Genomic DNA, 23,079 nt, shown 5'->3' on the forward strand with positions numbered 1-23,079 from the left:
GGATTTGGGGAGGGAACTGGAACCTGCCAGATTGGTGGAGAGCTCAGATGGGGTGACTGGTATGCATGCTGTCGAGCACCAGCAGAGCCCTTGCCATAGGGGCATCCATTACTTCTTCTGACTCATCTGTAGTCTATGGAGCACCAAAGTAGAAGGCCCATAAAAGACATTGGAAAACCATCATTGTTTACCTGGTAATGATGCTGTGGTGGACACTCCCAAAGTGGACAAAGCAGCACAGGGGCAGAAGGTGTCCCATGATTGGTCACTCATGAGTCAATTAGCAGCCGATGGGTGATGGGGGCTTCCAAATTCCCTGTTGCTGGCATGTCATGCAACAGGAATATAGTAATCTCACTCCCAAAACCTTAGTCTATCATATTATCAGCCCTCCTGCATCCCTAGCTGATGCAGTTGGGCACATTGACAATTTATCAGTATTACCTGATCATCAAATTACTTTCTGCAGTAATTTATTGTGCTACATTGCACTGGAATTAGCCCATAATAAATTGAATTTTACAGCACTGGAAACGGCATAAGTTATTAATTATTCTGAAATATAAATGAAAAGTAATATTCTTCACAATCATGTTAAACTTAGAATGCCTCGTCAGTATAAATAAAATATTACAAATAAATTAATGTATAAATGATTAAATGAATAACTGAATGAACATTTGGAATATATTGGCAGCCCAACAATTTTTGAAATTAATGTTTTTTTGTTCTGTGAATTAGAGCCCTTAAAACAAGTCTAATCATTTAGGAAAGCATTGCCTAAGAGCGAGGGCGTCTGGGAAGAAAACATATTTTCGGAAGAGATTGTCAAATGTGAATTAATGAGATGTACCTTAAAATTATTCCAACATTGCAGATTAATGTTCAAATCCATAAAGCTTCACAGATTTTTTTATTATGTATAAGCAGGCTATTTGGGCTAATGTGTCTGCACTCCTCTCAATGAGCAATTCACCTAGTGCTACCCTACTCCATACTCCCTGCAACTCTGCACCTTTTTTTCGTTACAGATAACGATTTATTCCCTCTTAAATATCTCAATTCAACTTACTTTCACCACATACTATGGTTGTGCATACCAGAGCTTAATCACTGCATGAAAATGATTTTCTTCAAGACACGTTGCTTCTTTTGTTGATTACTTTAAATGTGTTTCCTCTCATTCACAGTCTTCTATTGGGTGGGAACAATTTCTCTATGTTTATTGTCAAATCCCTTTTTGATTTTACCTTAATCATATCTTCTCTCAGCCTTCTCTTTTATTTTCATGAAAACATTCCAGTCTAGTTTTCTCACCGAAGTTCCTTATCTCTGGCACCATTCTCATAAATCTTTTCTGCAGCCTTTTCAATGCCTTCAAATGTTTCTGAAGTGTGATGCTCAGAACCGGACACAATATTCCCGCTGAGGCCAAAATAGTTTCTAATGCCAGATAACACCTCCCCCCTCACTTCTCTCCAAGGCCCCAAAGGAAACTTCCATATCCGCCACAGATTCACCTGCACCTCCACCCACATCATCTACTGCATCCGCTGCAGCCGGTGTGGCCTCCTCTATATTGGGGAAACAGGCCGCCGACTTGCGGAGCGATTCAGAGAGCACCTCTGGGCCACCCGGACGAACCAACCCAACCAACCTGTAGCACAGCATTTCAACTCCCCCTCCCACTCCACCGAGGATATGCAGGTCATTGGACTCATCCACCGCCAAACCACAACAACCCGACGGTCGGAGGAGGAGCGTCTTATCTTCCGACTGGGAGCCCTCCAACCGCAGGGGATGAACTTGGACTTCACCAGTTTCTTCATCCCCCCTCCCCCCACCTTGTCTCAGCCGGGTCCCTCCCGCCCGGCACCGCCTTCCTGTCCTGCAGTCTTCTTCTTGTCCTCTCCGCCTCCATCCTACTCCGACCTATCACCCTCACCTTGACCTCTTTCCACCTATCACATTTCCAACGCCCCTCCTCCAAGTCCCTCCTCCCTACCTTTTATCTTCTCCTGCTGAACACTCTCTGCTCATTCCTGAAGAAGGGCCTGTGCCCGAAACGTCGAATCTCCTGTTCCCTGGATGCTGCCTGACCTGCTGTGCTGTTCCAGCAATAAAGTTTCAACTCTAATGCCAGATAAACCAAACCTCCATGCCCTTGTACTCTCTGCTCCGATTAAATAAAGTTTATGATACTGTATGCTGTATTAACTGCTCTCAACTAGTCCTGCCATGTACAATGAATTATGCCCATATGTACCTTTAGAGTTGTATCTTTTGTTTTATATTGTCTTTCCATCTTTGCATCTGATTAACCTTCATCTGCCAGCTGTCTGCTCATTCTATCAACTAGTCTGTATTAATATAAATGTACTTGCCGTGTAAAAGATTATGCTGAAGGAGGACATCTGTATCTTGAAGAGTGAATAAAGTCGTAGTATTAGATATAAGGAGTTTTAAAAACCTAAACTAATTAAAGTAGTTAAGGTAGAACACTAATTTGAAAAGTTGCACAGTAGCAAATCCTGAAGAGGTGTTAAAAGGAGGGGCTTTAGGACCTGCCGGGAAGTTGCTGTCTCAGGTGGAAGCCTAGTAGTTTCACTTGAAGTCACTGAGCTGCGCTACTCGCCTTTTACTTTCTCTCCACGCCCCGAGCACTCACCGCCGAACTGTGTTCCAGCAATGGGACTTGCAGGCACAACAGTGAAATACCAGATTCGAAACACGACTTTCTGGAATGAATAACTGACAAAAGAACAGGAACGTGAGGGTAGAAAACAAATTGCGATTGATTCAAGGATGTTTCTCCCAGATATACGTTCCTCACGTTTGGACGCGATCTTACTTCGAGTGATGGGTCTGGTTTGGCTGAGCAGTTTTGCTAAAACTTCTTCGGACTTTTCCGGTAGGTGATGACTGACCAAGAACAGATAAATGTGGGAGAATCAGTTAGATAGTACATTGAATTTTAAACACTTTTTTTTTAAAAATGAAGTTCAGTTGAAAATGTCGCGAACTGTAAATCATCAACGTCCCCTTCAAATAGATTTTTAATTGAAATGATCTTGCTGATAGTAAATTTCTACTTGTAGTTTAAGCATTAGGAATCATGAAGTCGTCTATTTCCTACATTTATTTTAATAGATGTCTTAAGTAAATCTAAAAACCATGGTAACATTTTCTTTGAAAAAGACAAACAACAGAGCGTAAGGATGCACGTCCTTAAGGAAGAGGGTAATTTACATCTCATAATTCAGCTGTTCGCTTCGAAAGTGTCTTCAGCTCAATTCCGGGGTCCTTCCAAAGTGTCTGTCTTCCTACACTTGTGACGGACTTGAAATGAATAACAACTCTTCATTCTTATTATTTTGTTGCTGGTCAAACGTAGTTACAAAATGTGTAACTAGGTAGTTGGAAAATGTTGGCAAAGCTTACCAGAACATGATTTGAAATATTGTATTTGTTAGCCGGAATACTTGAATTAATACTACAAGGTACGTGATGTTTTTGATTTAGTTTTGAATAACTTTAATGAGCCAATCTCTGCATTAGAAATAACAAGAGTACCGGATGAAAAAAAAGAGCTGGAGAAACCTAGCAGGATTCGCAGCCTCCTGGATGATTCATTCGAAAAGCGTATCCCACAAGCTATTTCAGTTTTGCTTTACTGTATTTTTTCAGTATTCTGAGGATGAAACGAATCCCGTTCCTCCTCTTTCCCTCCCATATTTACATTCTAATGGTAAACTGTATAAAGCGAAAAAAGGCTATATTCAGGATAGTAACAAAACTCAAACCCCGAAAAGATATTAGCCAGATTTGCTATTTTTCACAATCTAGCTGTTGTGGATCTCTTGAGCTGTCTTGCAGTGAGTGAAGTTGAATTTAACAACAAGTCGTTTAAAATATAAACCATCCATTGCCACCTATCTGCTAATTGGCTGTTGTTTATTTTGAATGACCACTTCAGTTGTGTGCTCGTGTGAAGATTGCCATTTGCCTTTAATCAGACCATAATAAAAACAAATTGTTCAACAAGCTCTCTTTGCAAGATTACCACAGGGATCTACATACTCACTGTTTATAAATCGAATTTAAACACAGTTTTTGATACTAAATTTGAAAAAGGATTTGTACATCTTCGATTTAACACCAGACAGTGGTGGAAAGGGGAAAAAGCTGAAGTGTTCAATGTAAATCTGGGATAATGATTTCCAGAAAGGAAGTTATAAGGCATAAGTAGAAAGTGTACATTCACCACTGAAACCGGGATTTGAATCTAGTCCAAAATAGTAAAGTGAAAAGCCCACTGCTTCTCTCGGCTGTGAGAACACATTTGATTTTGGGCACTAGGAAGAATTTATGTGACAGAAACTAAGGGAAAACACAAGTATAGCAGGGGTGATGTTCTAGGATAGAAGGTTTGGGTACATTGTTTAGGCAGGCATTTCGAGTTTTTCTCTGTACATAACTTTATTACCCAAAGTCAGTTATTTTGTTTCTGACCCAGGAATGCTGAACATTAATAGAATGGATCAAAATAGACAATCGACTTGATAAGAGTAAAATTGTGAAAACAATGATCCAATCTTGTAATAGATGAACTTAGTATTCAGATGATAAAGTACAAATTATTGGGGATGTTTTGACATGGAGGTTTTTAAATGAGGGAACATGGGGCAGCATGGTGGCCCAGGAGTTAGCAATGCTGCCTCACAGTGCCAGGAACCCGGGTTTGATTCCAACCTTGGCGACTGTTTGTGTGGAGTTTGAACGTTCTCCCAGGTGCTCCGGTTTCCTCCCACAAATCCAAAGATGTGCAGGTTAGGTGAATTGGCCATGCTAAGTTGTCCATAGTTTTAAGGGATGTGTAGGTTAAGTGCGTTAGTCAGGATAAATGTAGAGTAATACGGTAGGGGAATGGGTCTGGGTGGGTTACTCTTCGCAGGGTCAGTGTGGATTTGTTGGGCCAAATGGCCTGTTTCCTCTATGATGATTATAATCAACTGCCATAAAACAGGAAGGTATAGATTCCAGGATAATAAATAATGTGGTATAGGTTCTGGATAATAAATGGATAGGAAGAGTTTGGAATACAATGGAAGGAAATCTTTTAGAAGTGGCAGGTGTCCCATGGTCAGGGCTGAAAGCAGTAGGGAGGGTCCTGCTATGTCATGTGTTGGTATCTGCAGTCACATTTCACTGGCAGTAGCCAATTAAATAGCTGCTTCCTTATTCAGGAAGGTAGGCTGGCCTCATCATAGGATCAATAGTCATTAGCGCTAGTGAAACCAGTGTCTACTGCTAGGTTGTACCTGAGGAAGAGAATACATCAGTGATTGTTTGCCCTCAAATTCTGGTGAGTGAGGCCTAGAATAGGTGGGACTACTCAGACAGGCCTTGGTAAGAGATGGGAGGTTATCAAAGTGATGATTTAATGTCAAGGTCCCCTGGGACAATGAGTGCCTGAGAGAATTTGACAGTTCCTTGATATAAAGAAAAGACTGAACATGCTGAATGCAGCAACAGCTATGAACTGAAGATGTGCTCCAGATCTAATCATGCTCTTGGCTAAGCTGTTCCAGTACATCTACAACATTAGAAAGAAAAGTGACAAAGTATGGTTTATCCACTTAATCTGGCTACAATCTACTATTGCCATTTGGTTAGGAACTGCTAACATTTGAAATCTAATCACTTTTAACTAAAGATTATTTTTCTAGTGAAACAAACTTTATATAAAAGAATTAAATAAATCAAACATTATTAACTTCATATGGTTTATAACTATGTATGGTCTACACAGAGTTATTTCCTCAAGCATTCTCTTATGATACTTCAACCTTTTAAGTTAAGTTCTTTAGTTCTGTTGGGACTATCCAGAAGTATGCCTCAGTCAAATGCAGAATTTTCTTCAGCTCTAGCAATTACCAGAAGTAAACTTTCATTTTTGAGCATCTCAAAATTGTCATGATGCAGGAGGTCAATTATCTGCGCAGACTGTCTGAATGAACTTTAGTGCCATTCTCCCACTTTGTATATTGTTTCAATTCAAATAATCATCTAATACCCTCTTAGATGCCTCAATTGAACCTGCCTCCACTACATTTCCAGACACTTTTTTTCTTTCACACAACACATTTGCTTCTTTTGAAAATTACTTTAAATTTGTGCTCTCTCATTTTCAATCCTTTTATGGTTACTTCCTATCTACTCTGTCTGGACCAGTCATGATTTTGAAAACATTAATCAAAGTTCCTCTTAGCCTTCTGCTCTCCAAGAAAAACAATCTGAACCTCTCCAACCTTTCAATGTAACTGAAGTTTTTAATTCTTGGAACCATTTACAGAAAGATCTTCTATACTCCCTCTAATATGGATTTATCTTTCCTAAAGTGTGGTTCTGTATTCCAGCTGGGGTCTAATTGTTGTATTGTACAATGTCACCATAACGTCCTTCTCTGGTTCTCTGCCCCGATTAATAATGCTTACAAAATTGCATGCTTTATTAACTAGGCATTTCCACCAGTCCTGCCATTTATAATGGCTTATACACATCCTTAAAATAGTCATCTTAATTTTATGTTATATCTCCATGTTCATTGTACCAAAATGTATCGCCTTGCACTTCTCTGCATTGAATTCTTCAGCCACCTATCTGTTCACGCCACCACTTGGTCTGTATACTTTTAAAGTTCTGTAAATGTACTGCTGTATATTTTATAATGCTCCTAAGTTTTGAATTATCTACAAATTTCAAAATTGTCTCCTGTACACCAAGATCTGAATTATTAATACAAATTATTGTTGGCATGATGTTTACTTGGACCATTGAAACAGCTCTATTGTTACAAGGGCAGGTTAAAGGCTGAGTATTTGGCAGAGGGTAACTCTCCCCTTGGCGTCCTTTGCTTTCTCACCATCTGCAAGGCACAAATCTGATGTGTGATGCAATTGTCTGTACTTGCCTAGATGAGTAAATCTTTGACAATGCTCAAGAGACTGAATACCATTCAGGACACATCAACCCAATTGTTTGGGACTGCATCATTTAAAACCCTGCTCCCTCCATTATTGGTGTACTGTTGCTGCACTGTGAATCATGTACAGAAGTATATTATGTAATACATCCATTTGTACTGCACTTGAGAAGAGGATTCAACAGGTTGATGACCCTCTGAGAAATAAAATTATCCACCTCTTTATGTTAAATGTGAGACCCACAATTTTTAAAGTGTATCCCCTAATTTCATTCTCTCCCATCTTTTGTTCACTCTGTCAAGTCCCCTCAGAATCTTTCAGATTTCAATAAGACCACATCTCATACCTCTAAATTCCAATGAGCAATTCAACTTGCTCAACCTTTCCTCATCGGATAACCTCTTCATCTGAGGGATCAGTTGAATGAATAGTCTCTTAACTGCTTTTAATGCAAGTATATCCTTCTGTTTAAAGAAAACCATAACTGCTGCTTTAAACAAGGGAGAAAGGCTTTTAGTCTCCTTACCTCCAAAAGCAGATGTGTTTAAAGTTTTTTTTTTCATCCTTTTGGAACAGTCTATGGTTATTTCTCCCCAAATCTTCTGTTTGGGACATCCAATTTTAAAGTGACTGGCAACAATCTGGAAGTATAGTTTAGTCCTGCATTCAAGCCCAGGGAATGGTTGTTGAAATGCACACATGCATGCATGCACACACAAACATTTAAGGAAGAAAAAAAGGAAAGAGTTTATAATTCAGAATAATTTTAAACCAAATACTAATTCACGTGAATGTCAGATTCCAAAAAGTTGATGTCCAGTCAGTGTGCATACCTGTAGCAACTCAGAATTAGGTAGTCCAGCTAGCAGGCAGGAGTTGCAGAATTCCTTTTCATGTCGATGAAAGTGCAGCAGTATGAAGTTAACACATAGAGAGACTTGGTCCACTTCCGCAGCAAATACAAATTTCATTCGGAGAAACTGGATTCTCAGGAGGCTGAGAATTGAGGAAGGCTGAGCTATGAGCCTGGAGTTTGGTTTTCTGTGTGAACAGCAGATGTCAATTGTCAGAAAAACCCATCTGGTTCACTCATGTAGTTGAGGGAAGGAAACTACCTTATCTGGTCTGGTCTACACGTGGCTCCAGATCCATAAGAATGTGGTTGACACTTAACTGCCTTTGGGTAATAAATGTTGGGTAATAATAAAAGGCCTGGATTGTGATGCCAGGAAATAAATGAATGGATAAAAAAATAAAATCGAGGCAATGGGTAGTGGGTTGGGTCCAGAAATTACAATGGAACTCTTCACTTTGGTCATGTGGTATTGTTCCTTCATAGAGAATTATACAGCTTTTATGTACTGGAACACACACATTGCTTTTTGTCACTTATAAGGCCAGCAATTGCTGCTTATTCTTAACTGTCCTTGGGATACTGAGTGGCTGCTAGGCTATTTGAGGGTATTTCAGAATCGAGCATAGTTACTGGTAGTCTGGAGTCACAATAGGGAAGTCTAGGTAAAGATAAGGAATTTCCTTCTGTAAAGAAAATTTGTTTTATTTACAATAATCCTGCAGTTTCATTACTAACAGTATCGATAATTTTGTTTCAGATTTATCAGGATGTGATTAAATTGAAGACAGGTTACATAATCTAGACTTGTATACCCTGGAATATATAAGGTTAAAAGGAGATTTGATCTGAAACTTTTAGGATTTTGCAATCAATTTATGGAGTAATTAGAAACTATTCCTGCAGGTGGGGAGTTTGGGACAAGAGAACATAACTTAAAATCAAAGCCAGGCCATTAAGTAGAGAAATTGGGAAACAATTTTTACACAAAGAGCTAGAAGTTTGATATCCTCTCACACAAGTTCCAGATGTTGTTGTAGTTCTATTTGCCAACCTCACACCAAAATGGATAAACCAGACATGGATTCTGCATATTTGAAGATATATTGTAGGTCCACTATGCAGACATTAACTGCAAAGACTCAGCAAACTATAGTTATAAGAATATGCAGCTGCAGCTCCCTTATACTACATGCTGCAAGATAGACTATACAATGACTACTGGTCACATCTTCTGACCACAGATGTTGCCAGGTTTGTTGAATTTCTCCAACAATTATAGTTTTGTTTCAGATTTCCAGCACTTGCAGTTCTTTGTTTAATTCACATGTTGTATAGCCTGGTTACTTGTAATTAGCATGTTTCCTGTTAATGTTATGTCATAACAGATCTGAAACCTGTGATTTAAATGATTATAATTTGCTCTCAAAAGAGTTTTATAGCATATGGAGCCACAATGTTATATAGAATTAAGATATTGATCACTTATGATCTTCACTGCACGGTGGAAAAGGCTCCAAAGGCTGAATGGTCCTTTGACATACACATTTCAGTTTCATATTGGAAATATCACATATTGAGCTACTCAGTTTAGATAAATGAGAGATGAATTGAATCATATAAAATTATTAGGATTTGATATGGTAGATGCTGAAATAATGTTTCTCTTACCTGAAGCCATGTAGGTGATAGCTTCAGAGTTGAGACGTTTCTCCACCTAGAGAGTTGTGAATTTTTGGAATGTCTGCTTTAGAAGACTCTGTGTGCTTTGTTATTTAGTGTACAGAAGCTTCTCGATTTATAGACGCTTGACTTTGAACGCTTGCACTTATGCATGTGTTCCAACGTGTGGTTGTAATTTTCAAGACTTGATAAATGAACGTTTCCTGTTCTTACGAAAAACTGCTTTCCATTGTCATGAGTTGTGCTCTGACATGCGAATGGACTCTAGCATGAAACCTGTTTGCAGCTCAAGAGCTGGCTGTATTTAAGAGTAGGATTAATATATCCTTGGACAGTAAAGAAATAAAGGGATGTTGGGATCTGGCAAGAAAGTGAAATTGACATAAAAGTCAATTGAATTTTTTCCATTCGTAGGATGTGAACATTATTGCCTGTGCCAGCATTTGTTGCCCATTCCTAATTATCCTGTGGTTTGCTAGGCCAATTCAGAGGGCAGTTCACAGTTAAGCATGTTGCTGTTGGTCTGCAATTACACATAGGGTTGACCAGGTAAGGACAGCAAATTTCCTTTCCTAAAGGGCATTAGTGAATCAGAAGGATTTTTACACAGTCATCATTCCGTTAATTTTTAACTACAGAATTTTAGTGAATTCAAATTTTACCATCTGCATGGTAGGAATCGAAGGTTGCTGGGGTACTAGTCCAGTGTGGCTACCATTATACCACCATCTCTCCCATTGATGGAGCATATGGTAACCACCTATTTCTGTTATCTATTGTACCCAGTTTCTCTGCTCTTTGATTATTTTCTCCAAATGGATTATCAATCGTTGTGAATGACTCTGCGTCGATGGTCTCTTGTAATGCGTTCTGTATTTTAGTAGCACTTTGTAAGTTTTACATATTATGCTTTTGCTGTTAATCCAAATATAGGTTCTTACAAAATCAGTAATCAGGAGAAACAAACTTAGAAATTGAGATGATTTGAAAAGGTAAATATCAGTTTGATTTCCCTTAATCTCTTGTTAATCCATTTTGTACATTTTATGTGGCTTCAGTATTATTTCCATTATGTGATATTGAAACTACACTCAGTATTCCAGAATTTCCAGTTTATCGAGTAAGTGTCTTGAGCAGAATCATTTATAAATGCATAAAGAATATAATTCTGGATTAGTGGTGCTGGAAAAGCACAGCATTTCAGACAGCATCTGAGGAGCAGTAAAATCGACGTATCAGGCAAAAGCCCTTCATCAGGGATACCCGATTTTACTGCTCCTCGGATGCTGCCTGAACTGCTGTGCTTTTCCAGCACCACACAGCAGTTCAGACAGCATCTGAGGAGCAGTAAAATCGACGTATCAGGCAAAAGCCCTTCATCAGGGATACCCGAAACATCGATTTTACTGCTCCTCGGATGCTGCCTGAACTGCTGTGCTTTTCCAGCACCACTAATCCAGAATCTGGTTTCCAGCATCAGCAGTCATTGTTTTTACCTTTTTACCTTAAAGAATATAAGTCAAGATTTCACTAGATCTACAAAGAATCAATGAGTGGAACTGAAGTGATCAAATCATAAACATACATTGTTTTTGAAAAACATGCTCATAAGTCGAACAGGAAATAGTTTAATTGATACTGCATGTTGCACAAAGACATTTTGATGAATTATGTGAATGGAGAAAACTCAAATTGAGTTCGACATGCTAGTGTGGGCTTAACTCCTTTGGAACTAAGAAAGATGTAGTTTGAGTATTTTCCCAATGTTGTGGAAAATAAAGATTGCATTTGTAGCTAAAAATGAAAGATAAAGCAAGATTGGTACAAAGCATGGAGCACTTGGATTTGGATGGATTGAAACAACTTTGTAAATTGATTGTATTGATTGGCATCTGGATACATAGCCAGGTGAAGCCACAAAGTAATGAGGGGAAGGAAATGCAGTATAACCATGTCTTGAAGTTATTAAATAATTTGTTCACTTGAAATAATGGCGTGCTTTATTAAATAGACATTGTATAAACCCGCAACCACAGCATTAGTAAATTCAAACCGAAGAAACATGAACAAATTTATTTAATCCAATATAATGGTCCTAATATGAAGGAAGAAAGGCAGCAAAAAATGCTAATCTAATTGTTAATAATTTACCATCTGTACAGAATTCTGTTAACTTGGTGCTAGGTAGTGACTTTTAAATTGAAATATTTTGTAACTTCTAAAAAAAAAGAATATTTTCCTTCCTATCCTTATTTTTGGCCTTCCTGGTTGAACAGATACATCAGCCTCAACAGTACTTTTTCATCTTTTCAATGGTTTGGAATGAATTTTCAAGCATCATTCAATCCAGTTTATGTATTTATTTTGCCCTTATAAACTTGAAGCTACGATCTGTACAGTTGTGAACTATGCTTTGGGCAGGCTGTGTGCTTAAACACCATTGCCACACCATGACTGTACCTTAGGGCTGAATGAGAGGTATGCAAAATGATAATCATTTTGATATCTTTCTTTCTTTTCAGTCTACTGACAAAATACTGTCCTTGGGTTCACACCTTCCTTGTAATGTGACCAATATCAGGAACTCATAAAGCAGAAAATTGTAACCATTTTGCTATATAGTATCCAAGTTAATGTATTCCTATAGGGAACTGTGTCATTCTGTAACTCCATAACTTAGTTAAAAATCACACAACACCAGGCTATAGTCCACCAGGTTTATTTGGAGGCACTAGCTTTCGAAGCGCTGCTCCAATCCATAACTTAGAGTGAACAATCTTTTTATTTCTTCTCCTACTCACTAAGGAAGTACCTGACTTTTGTCTAGTATTCGCTATTCATATAAATGAGACTGGGAACCCACATGTGCAGCATATTTGTAACAAACTGTTGAGCTCAAGTCTACTCTTTCAACATGCTTACCTATGAAGGATGTTGTGAAGAATATTTGTAATGCATATTCAATGGCATCTTCAGTGAGAGCTGAATAACCAAATAAAATCATTTACCATAACATTAGAATTCCTTCAAATTCTCTCAGATAAAAGTAAAATTGAAACCACTAGTTGCAATCATATTATACTGAATAATTTTAACATGTTAATATCGATATACTTTGGGCTTATATTTTTGGATAAGAACAAATTAGGTGAGAAGCATCCTATGACAACCTTTGTTTTTAATTTGTGATGAGATATTGAAAATAATGATTTTGGAAAAAGTGTAACAAGCGTTCTAATGAGGAATTAAAAGTAAGTAATCCAGTGAATATGGTCACATATCTGTCTAAAACTTGGATTAATTTCTGATTGTTATCTGAGCCTTAAAACTGACTAACAGCCATAAAATGACTGATTTATTTGAAAATTTTGTTGAAATCAATAATTCTTTATTTATTCCTTTCACTTTATGTAATGGCTGAATTGATGAATAAGTATCATGTGAAAGGCTGGAGGATATTCTAATGTATTTAGGGGTAGTACAATATTGATCATAATATGGTACAAATGATTTGTCATTTCTTACCCATTATAAATCAAATTCAAACGCTATTCAAGCTATTTAACTGGGGCCTTTTAAATTTAGTAATGTTCTAAACATCCTGAGTTATTATTTTAATTGTTTTAATGTCTTAACCCTCAACCATATAAACTGAGTATTGCTATGCTATTGCTTTTAGCAGGATTGGGTTTAAATAGACTTTAGAAATAGCTGTAGAACAATTCAGTGGCATAACCCATACTCTAACATTGAGACACAAACTCCTAACTGTGTTTCCTTACGAACTGTCAAAAGAAATGGCTTCTGTTTGATTTGGAATGTGTTAAATATGGGAGCTTGGAGGAATCAGGTAATTCAGAAGTTAAATACATGCTCAAAGATGGAGTTTCGTTGTTGTAAAACTTGTCTGGTAGATCAGGATACAAGGAAATGTAAGCCTGAGAGATAAGGAAGAAGGAAGAGACAGTAGGCTGGTCAACATAACATCAATAATCACGTAAAAGATTGGACTGAATAAAGTGATAACACCCAGAAAATCAAAGCATGATTGAGCAGAATCAGCTAATTTATGTAAGGAAAATAGTGTTTGACAAATCTGTTAGAAGTTTTGAGGATGCAATGACTAAGGGTTAAGTAGTGGATGCATTGTATTTGCGCACGGTTGTAATACTTGAAAGAGCATTTAACCAAGTGCTGTACAAGCAGTGCTTTTAGGATTGAGGATAAAGAGTAGGTACAAATAGGCCATTGAGGCTATCATGAGGATCAGGGTTCATGCCATAGCTGTTCACAATCAATATCAAAGACTTGGATGAAGGGATGGAGTGTAATGCAAATCTACTGATAATACAATTTTAGATGGGAAAGTAAGCTATGACACAAACAGGCTGCAAAAGGATGCAAAAAGTGAGTGAGCAAGAAGGTGGCAGACCAGTACAATATGGAGAAATGCAAAATAATCCGCTTTTGTAGTAAAATAGACCAGCTGAATGTATTTGAAATGGTCAAAAAATGATAAATGTTGGCCAATACAAAATTATGTAACTTTAATGTACCGATACAACAAATAATTACTAAAGCAAACTGCAATAAGAAGTATAAGGCAATTTGATTAAGTCATTATGTAACTGAAGACACATCTGTTACTGATGTCAGAGTTAATATCAGTCCAGAATGTATGTGAAGGGAGAGGTCTTTGACATTACACTAGAGAGTTACATTTGAAAAATTACAATATACAGGTATACATAAAGGAATGTTACAGTTCAAAATGAGTTAAAGAGCCTTATTAGGAGTTCAGGAAGATACAGCTTCAGGATCATCAAATCAATGAGTTGTAGGTCTTTTTCGAGACTGTAGATCCCTATCGCACCTGCGCTGCTGGAAAACAGTGACCTAAGTATTCTAACCCCATTTTCCAGCACTTTGCCCATAGCCTAATATGCTTTGGCATCTCAAGTGCAGATTGAAATATTTTTTAAATGTTATGAAGGTTTGTGCCTCTCCTACTCTTAGAAAGGTAGGGAGTTCCAGATTTTTCGCACCTTGTAGGTAAACACTTTTTTTCACGTCTTCTTAACCTTCTACTCCTTACTTTGAATCTATGACTCCAGTCATTGATCTCTTCATCAAGGGGAAATGCATTTTCTTATAAATTATTTTTGTAATTTTATTCATGTCAGTCATGTCCCCTCTCAATCTGATCTGCTCTGAGGAAACCAACTGCAGTCTGTCCAATCTCACTTCGTAACCTACGCAACGTCCTGGTAAATTTCCTGTGCACCCTTTCTCGAGTGTTATATAATTCCCCCCTATAAATTGGATTCCAGAACTGCACACAGTACACTAGCTGTGACCTAACCAACTTTTTGTACAGTCTAACGTAACCTCCTCACTCTTATACTTTGTGCCTCATAAATACCATATGCCTTCTTAACCACTTTAATCTCCTTGTCCTGATTCCTTTAAAGGTCCAATGTACATGCACACCAAGATCCCTCTGGTCCTGTGTTTTTCAGGGTGTTATCATTTATCATGTATTTACCTATGTCAGTGTATGTGCAGGAATGGGGAAAGTTTGTCCAGCAGGCTAAGATAAAAGGTAGGGAGGAGGGACTTGGGGGAGGGGCGTCGGAAATGTGATAGGTGGAAAGAGGTCAAGGTGAGGGTGATAGGTCAGACTGGGGTGGGGGCGGAGAGGTCGGGAAGAAGATTGCAAGTTAGGAAGGCAGGGTCAGGAGGGCGGTGCCGGGCTGGAGGGATTCGGCTGTGACAAGTTGGGGGGAGGGGGGATGAAGAAACTGGTGAGGTCCAAGTTCATCCCCTGTGGTTGGAGGGTTCCCAGTCGGAAGATAAGACGCTCCTCCTCCGACCGTCGGGTTGTTGTGGTTAGGTTGGGTCGGTGGGGGGTGTGGATCTGACAAGGGAGTCGCGGAGGTAGTGGTCTCTACGGAAAGCTGATAGGGGAGGGGAGGGAAATATATCGTTGGTGCTGGGGTCTGTTTGGAGGTGGCGGAAGTGACGGCGGATGATGCGCTGTACATGGAGAGTTGTGGGGTGGTAGGTGAGGACCAGTGGGGTTCTGTCCTGTTGGCGGTTGGAGGGGCGGGGTTCAAGGGCGGAGGAGCGGGAAGTGGAAGAGATGCGGTGGAGGGCATCGTCGACCACGTCGGGGGGGAAATTGCAGTCCTTGAAGAAGGAGGCCATCTGGGTTGTGCGTTTTTGGAACTGGTCCTCCTGGGAGCAGATGCGGCGGAGTCGAAGGAATAGAGTATGCCTATATTTCCTAGTATTTAGAAGAATGAGAAGTAATGTGACCAATTATTTGAATATATATATTTACTAAGGGGCTAAATAGATTAAACCTGAGAAATTGTTTCCCAAAGCTGGAAGCTGAGAATTAGGGTCACAATTTAGAATACGGGAGTAGGTATTTAGAATTGATATGAGGAGAAACTTCTTTATCAGTGGGTTTTAAATTGTTGAAGTTCTCCAGCCAAGAGGTTTATGGATGCTTAGTCATTGACTATATTCAAGATGGGGATCAATAGTTTTAGGAACCTAAATAAATCAACAGACATGGGGATAATATGGGAAGGTGTAACTGAGGTAGAGGATTGTTCATGATTTTATTCTATGATGGAGGAGTTTGCGGGACCAAATGAACTTGGTGTTGCTTTTATTAAGTTATATATAACAGTAACTTTTGTGAAGCAGTGGTGTTAAAGAGTTGTCTTTTGACACGCCCAGGAAATGCTGCATGTGCAGATGAATTAAGACTGCAAATCACCATGTGATAGGTTTTCTGTCATCATCCTCTTTTAGTTAGAAATCTATTTGTCTAGAGGGAGGGGGAAAGAAATCATTTCCTGGTCTAACCAGAAGAGATTTTCTGGTGAAAAAGAAGTAGTGTATTTTGTGTTAGCAACTAGTTACAGGTTACACTACAGTAGATCTTTAATGATGAGGAGGACTGGAATGTTGGGTCAAACTGTTCTGAGATCCCAAGCAGGTCTGCTCATAATTGCAGTAACATCATTACAGTGGGTGGCACTTAATGTGCTGCTGAGTATTAAACCTTTTAGACTCCTACACCTACAAACAACAAGGAAGGGCAAGTAAATGCTAGTCTTCTAATATGTACAGATTCATACGTTGATGAGCAGCCATATCAGCTTTTCTAATCCTCTTTGTTCTCCAGATCTATGAATGTCATTAGAAATTGAAAAGAATTCTCAACCCACATGTTTTGATCATTACAAATGAAATAGCAGCTAACTGATGTAAAATAGTGAACTGGGAAATAATAGTCCTTTTAAATCCAGAAAATAACGTAGACAGCAACATGTATGTCATCACTGATAATTCATGTAAAACAACATGTAAGACGTAATAATTATAATTTATGATCTTTTTAAAAGACTATCTCTAACAGACCGTGCATCATTGCAATATTTCATACAGTTATGCATTGCATTAGTTACTAGATCCACTTTGGGATTATTCAAACTTGCATTGGTCATCTGTAGCTCTGACCAACCTCCAAAAACCCAAAGAATCCATTTGGTGTAAAATTCAATGAGATATGAATTGGGCTTGCTGTATGATATAACTTTGGGAATATTTTCTAACCTGAAGTGAGGCTTTATGCTACAGCCGGAATCTTGGGAGATTTGCTATAAATGAAATTCATTAATCTCATTGTGTGGTCACCAGTGACATGGCTAGACCTTATTTGGAGATTAGTGTGATAAATAGCTTATCATAACTTATCAAATTAGCGAGCTGCTATTTTATTAAGTCACAGAACATCGGTTGCACACGTACATACTAGCAGCAAGTGTACGAAGTATGAATCAGGAGTTGGAACCCTGAGTGTCATTTTTCTCTGCCTGGAATCCATTTTGTAATGATATGCATAGTTGTAATATTATTTTCTTACTCCAACAAGACCAGCTAATGAAGCTGAATCTAGCTTTGTGTATGACTTATTTAGTCTCTAGATAATTCAGCAATGTCTCTACAATCAAGGGAGCTGACAGTTTTTTTAAAATGAAAATACCTGGAAGTATCTGTTAAAATAAATCTGTTAAAATAAATAGGTCAGTCCATCAAACACATTCCATAAAATATATTTATGTAGCGTGTTGCTCTGCAGAACTGTATATAAACTGGAACAAAGTTAGATTTTTAAGCTGAAGTTACTGAAAAGCACTGTATTTGTGGTACATTTTGTAGATGCATTGAGTTTAGATTAGATTAGATTACATTACAGTGTGGAAACAGGCCCTTCGGCCCAACAAGTCCACACCGACCCGCCGAAGCGCAACCCACCCATACCCCTACCCCTTACCTAACACTACAGGCAATTTAGTATGGCCTGCACATCTTTGGACTGTGGGAGGAAACCGGAGCACCCGGAGGAAACCCACGCAGACACTGGGAGAACGTGCAAACTCCACACAGTCAGTCGCCTGAGGCGGGAAATGAACCCGGATCTCTGGCGCTGTGAGGCAGCAGTGCTAACCACTGGGCACCGTGCCGCCCACCATTCTGTTCATTCCCAATGATCATTCTGTTCTAATAAATACGTATTTTATTCTTAGAATGCAAGAGTTGCTACCTGGACCAGTATTTGTTACACTGTGTTCGTCACAGGAATTAATATTTGACTACATTGCATGTATTTGTATATATTTTCTTCACTTTCATGTTTCTTTATATTTACCTGAGTCACATCACATGTTTTAGCTTTGGGACTAGACATAAAATTGTTCTCACATGTATATTAGCAAGTGATTTATTTATTTTGTTCTGATTGAACTTGGAATTGGTACTGTCATTTTTTTGGTTATAGACATTTTGAATTACTTTTGTTTTTGAATATTTTGCCCTTTGGCATAGCTTTGTGTGGGGATTTAATTGAATGAAATAGCAGGGACAAGTATGATACAGAGCTTTGGTGATCAAAAATGTTTTCTCTTGGCATTTCCTCACAGATAACACATTTACTAGAGTTATGCTCATCATTTAGAGACTCACTGTTGGCTCCTCAGGGCTATTTATGACCACAATGTCTCCCACAGGGGATGAAAGAAGCTATAATCACTGCTGGGGAACAATTGAATCTATCCTTCTCCTCTTTTTCTGTATCGTGCTGGCACTTCACTCAGTGTCAAAGGTCTCAGCAGTCCTGATGTAGTATTGCCAGGCACCACGATCTATGGCCTGCACTCCCTACTGATATAGTCAATGTGACACAGAGAGGGACTTTTTCAGTGAGTCCTTGAAATCTTTGCCTGGGATCCCTCTCTTTACTAGTGTTCAGTTCTTGATGCAGCATAGTTTTAGGCAGGCAATTGTTGTTCATCTGGGTAACATGATTTACTCATGCAATTGGCTTTGCAGGAGGATAGTCTTGATTCTGGTGATTTTGACTGCTTTCAGACCTTCAGTGTTTGTGGTGCAGTCTGGCAAAGGGGTCTTGAGGATGGACTGGAGACAGCACTAGTGAAAGTGCTCCACAAAGCATATATGCTGGCAATGGGACCATGACTGGGCATCATACAAAAGGGCCACTACAGCACTGTCCACTTGGAGGCTGTGGTTGCTCCACATTTAATTATAGAGTCAGCCAAATGCACCTTTTTTTTAAAAAATCAATTGTGTACTTTCTTGTTTGTGGTGACGTCAAATAAGATAACATTTGTTTTACCTAAAGAGGTAAATTGCTTGACCATATTTAGCTGATTTGCCTTGATGATACATATGATGACGTGTATTCTTCCTGGGGTGCAGGCTGTCACAAAACTTCAGTTTTCTTTAAACTGCTTTTTAGTCCAAAGAATTGTGCCATAGAAAAGCATATTGCAGGTCTAACTGACTTTGGACTGGGAGAGTGCAATCATCAGCAAAAAGAAGTTCATGGATGAGTTTTCCCACTGTCTTTGTGGATCCTGAGATTGAAATGATATCCATTGGTCCAGAGCATATGTAAACGCCCTCTTGAGGTCTTCTGTTGCCTGCTGTAGTATTGTGCTAAAGAGGATGTTGATTAGGGTCAGGGACAGGACACATCTCTGTTTCATGCTGTTGCAGATTTGGAAAGGATTCAAGAGGTTGCTGGCATGTTTGAGTTGACTGTACTGATTTTCATTAAATTGCTTCAACGTGGCCAGAGACCTGAATCAGGAACAAAATTTTTCAAGAGAATTCCAAAGTCCATCCATGCTCAGTGTTAAAAGATATTGAGAGGTCTATGAAAGTGATGTAAATACCTGTTTCATGCATAACACTTTCTTGATATTTGAACTTAGATAAATACATGTCTGTGGTGTCACTGTTGCTCTGAAACCATATTGGCTCTCTGGGACCTTTACTTTTGCAATTGCAGACTCAAGCCTCTTCAAAAGGATCTTGTGAGCAATCAAAAGCTGGGTGGTCCCATGGTGGTTGGAGTAATTTGACTTTTCTCATTTGTTTTCTTACAAGGTGGTGATAATGGCATCATCCAGCCCTGTTCCCACAAAAAGCTCATGGAGTAGGGTCATCATTCTACAAGGCTTCATGTTAATTGCAGTAACTGTCTAGTCTTGTTTGGCTTCAACTTAGTGATGACAGTCATGGTTTCCTCCAGAGTGGGCCTCCTATTAGTTCTTTTTTGTCAGGCCGTTGTTGCTAGCTATAGCTTATGACAGTATCATGAACTGAACACTTGTGTTGAAAAGTTTTCAAAGTGCTCTGATCAACAGTGCAGAAATTACTCCTTGTCAAATGTGTAGTAATCTGCCATTGCTGCAACTTGGGTGGTTTTGGATTTAGTAAGATGGTCCATAGATTTTAATGTTTCATTGAAGCTTCTTATGTTATTATTATCCTTAGTCATTTTGGAAGTTTCTCAGTTTACATTGAAGGATGCTATGTGCTTGACTGTAGGGTGTCTTTCTGTTGTGGATGGCTGGCTGAGCCAGCAAACACATTGAACTGACCTTTTTATTTTTTAGCAGGTCTTGGATTTCCTTGTCATTTTCATTAAACCTGTCCTTGTTCTTCTTGTCCTGGGTCTGATGACCTTGTTGGAAATAGCCAGTTGTGCAACTTTGTTTCCAGAGTTAGAATAGAATAGAATACCTACAGTGTGGAAACGTGCCATTTGGCCCAACAAGTCCACATTGACCCTCCGAAGAGTTTCCACCCAGACCGATCCCCCTATATTTCCCAAGATTAATGCACGACCTACACATCTCTGCACACTATCGGTAATTTAGCATGAACAATCCACCTAATTAGTAAGTCTTTGGACTGTTGAAGGAAACTGGAGCACCCAGTGGAAACCCACACAGACATGGGGAGAATGTGCAAACTCCACATAGACAGCTGCCTGAGGCTGGAATCGAATCTGGGTGCCTGGCGCTGTGAGACAGTGGTGCTAACCACTGAGCCACTGCGCCGCCGTGCCATCATGGAATGGAATTAGCATCGAGATCATTATCTTCCAATCTGGTCTGTAAGGTTGCCTGAAATCTGTCTCTCTCTGCAAGAAGACAGTAGCAGGTTGTTGCTATTTTAAAATGTCTTTTAATGGGTTATTTCTAGGTCGGTTCTTAGGCTTCATATGGAAATTCTGCTTTGACAGTCTTGACAGCCTGAACTGAGCATAACTGTGGTATGCAGAATATCCTTCAGGTCATGCTGGAGCACCAAATGTAATTTAACAGGTATCAGGTTTAGTTTAGGGATACATCGATGAGATCTTAAAGCAATTGTTTTTTTGACATGTTGTTGCTTATAGAGAGCTGCAGAGTTCCAAGAGTGGATGTCTATTTTCATTTCAGTTTCCAACTTCATGGTTTCTGAGCACCCCTTTCCATGCCAGGCTTTCGTGGCCAGTTTTGGTGTTGAAATCATCAAGAATGACAATTTTGTTTTTTTGAGAGGGGTGTTCTTGATGAGTTGCTGGAAAACTATGTAGATCTTATCCTTGTGAGCTGTTTTAGCCTTCAGGCATGGAGCATAAATACTGAAGAGAGTTACACTGTCTTGGAAGGAAAGGCATATCTTTTAGTGGCTGAAGATAAGGCTTCAAAGTTTTAATAATGATGGCTTCTTGTTGAAGAAAACTAACCTTGAAGAGGCATAGCCGACATTGTGGTACACCTGTGGAGCCAGAGTTGTGTTTTGTCTGGCTGCTGTGCTCTGGGAAGTGGACCTCACTCTGAGCCACTCCAATGGTGTCAAGTCTGGATAGCTTGTGAGCCACAAACACCGAACATTGTTGGGGTAGCTGTTGCCACCAAAATTGAGAGTTGTTCTTCTGTTTTAGATGGTGAGCTTCTTGTTTTCCCATCTTGTTGATATGAAATTGAGAGTTGGAATTTTCCTGTTGCATTTTGCCGCATTCAGAAATATCAGTTGGCCATGTCAAGCAAACTGTGTGTGGAGAGATGAGCATGAAGTGACCTCGTCTAGACTCTTCTCTAGTTCAAGAACAAGCACTTCTATCCTTAAAAAAAAAAGACAATTTATTCACTCAGGACGATATTGCTCTTGGGGTATTTATCCAAACTATTAATATCCTGAACTGTCAATATCAAGTATTGCAATTGTGGCTACCAGTGTGGTACTATCTGTAAGTTCTAGATTTGGATTTCAGTTTCCCCTCTTCCTTAAATGGGTTGCTAGCCAAGTCTTGAATGAACTCTCCTCTTGCTATTTTATCCATAGGTAAACCAGCCACTGTAAATTATGAGGTGTGGTGTGGTCATGCCTTTAGTCCATAACATAATGAGCATTTTGGTCATTTGGGTTGCTTGGAATCCTTCTACTCTGCCTATTATCTTTACCTAACCCAGTAATGTCATGTTCACCTTTTCTTTCGTCGCTGCACTATGACACTTCTGTTGAGGCAACATACCATGATGTGCTGTTTGAAGCCAGCAGTGAGAGTTGCATATGGATGAGGACCAGTGATTTGGATGCAGCTGACTGAGGTACAAAGTATTGCTGCTATCTAAACATCCCATTCACCCCTAAATATATTTCACCAGTTTAGTGTAAGGAATAATCCATTCTCACCTTTGTATATAAATTGCTGATAATATTGTTTTCTTGCGATTGTGGCCTGGATTTTGTGGTTCTTAATGGAACAAGTGCACACAACTAGCCTCCAAAAAACACTGCCTAATGTGATCTAGTACTCATTGAAGAGTAATCTTGATTTGATTTATTATTGTCACATGTACCAAGATACAGTGAAAAGTATTGTTTTTCGAACCCTCCAGGCAAACCTTACTTTACATTCGTACTTCAGGAAAATAGAACAGAATGCAGAAAATAGTGCGTACAGCTCCAGAGCAGGTGCAGAGAAAGACCAATTCTAATATGAGAGGTCTGGTCAAAAGTCTGGTAACAGTAGGGAAGGAGCTGTTTTTGAAACTGTTAGTAGGTGTTTTCAAACTTTTGAGGAGAAAGTGAGGTCTGCAGATGCTGGAGATCAGAGCTGGAAATGTGTTGCTGGAAAAGCGCAGCAGGTCAGGCAGCATCCAGGGAACAGGAGAA

General features: G+C 39.1%; 1 protein-coding gene across 3 annotated transcripts in view; it reads left to right on the plus strand.

Annotated features, from left to right (window-relative positions):
* The first annotated feature begins 2,551 nt into the window (after nt 1–2,551).
* LOC122544059 (protein eva-1 homolog A-like) overlaps nt 2,552–23,079 on the plus strand; it is a 369,991-nt gene continuing 349,463 nt past the window's right edge. The window contains exon 1 of one of the 3 annotated variants that reach the window (XM_043683056.1): nt 2,552–2,911. In XM_043683056.1, the coding sequence (XP_043538991.1) occupies nt 2,806–2,911 (106 nt within the window). In that variant the 5' untranslated portion in view covers nt 2,552–2,805. The remainder of the gene's footprint in view (nt 2,912–23,079) is intronic. The other 2 variants (XM_043683074.1, XM_043683068.1) reach the window with 2 other exon arrangements.

Source organism: Chiloscyllium plagiosum, chromosome 3, assembly GCF_004010195.1.
Source record: "Chiloscyllium plagiosum isolate BGI_BamShark_2017 chromosome 3, ASM401019v2, whole genome shotgun sequence".
NCBI classification, from domain to species: domain Eukaryota; kingdom Metazoa; phylum Chordata; class Chondrichthyes; order Orectolobiformes; family Hemiscylliidae; genus Chiloscyllium; species Chiloscyllium plagiosum.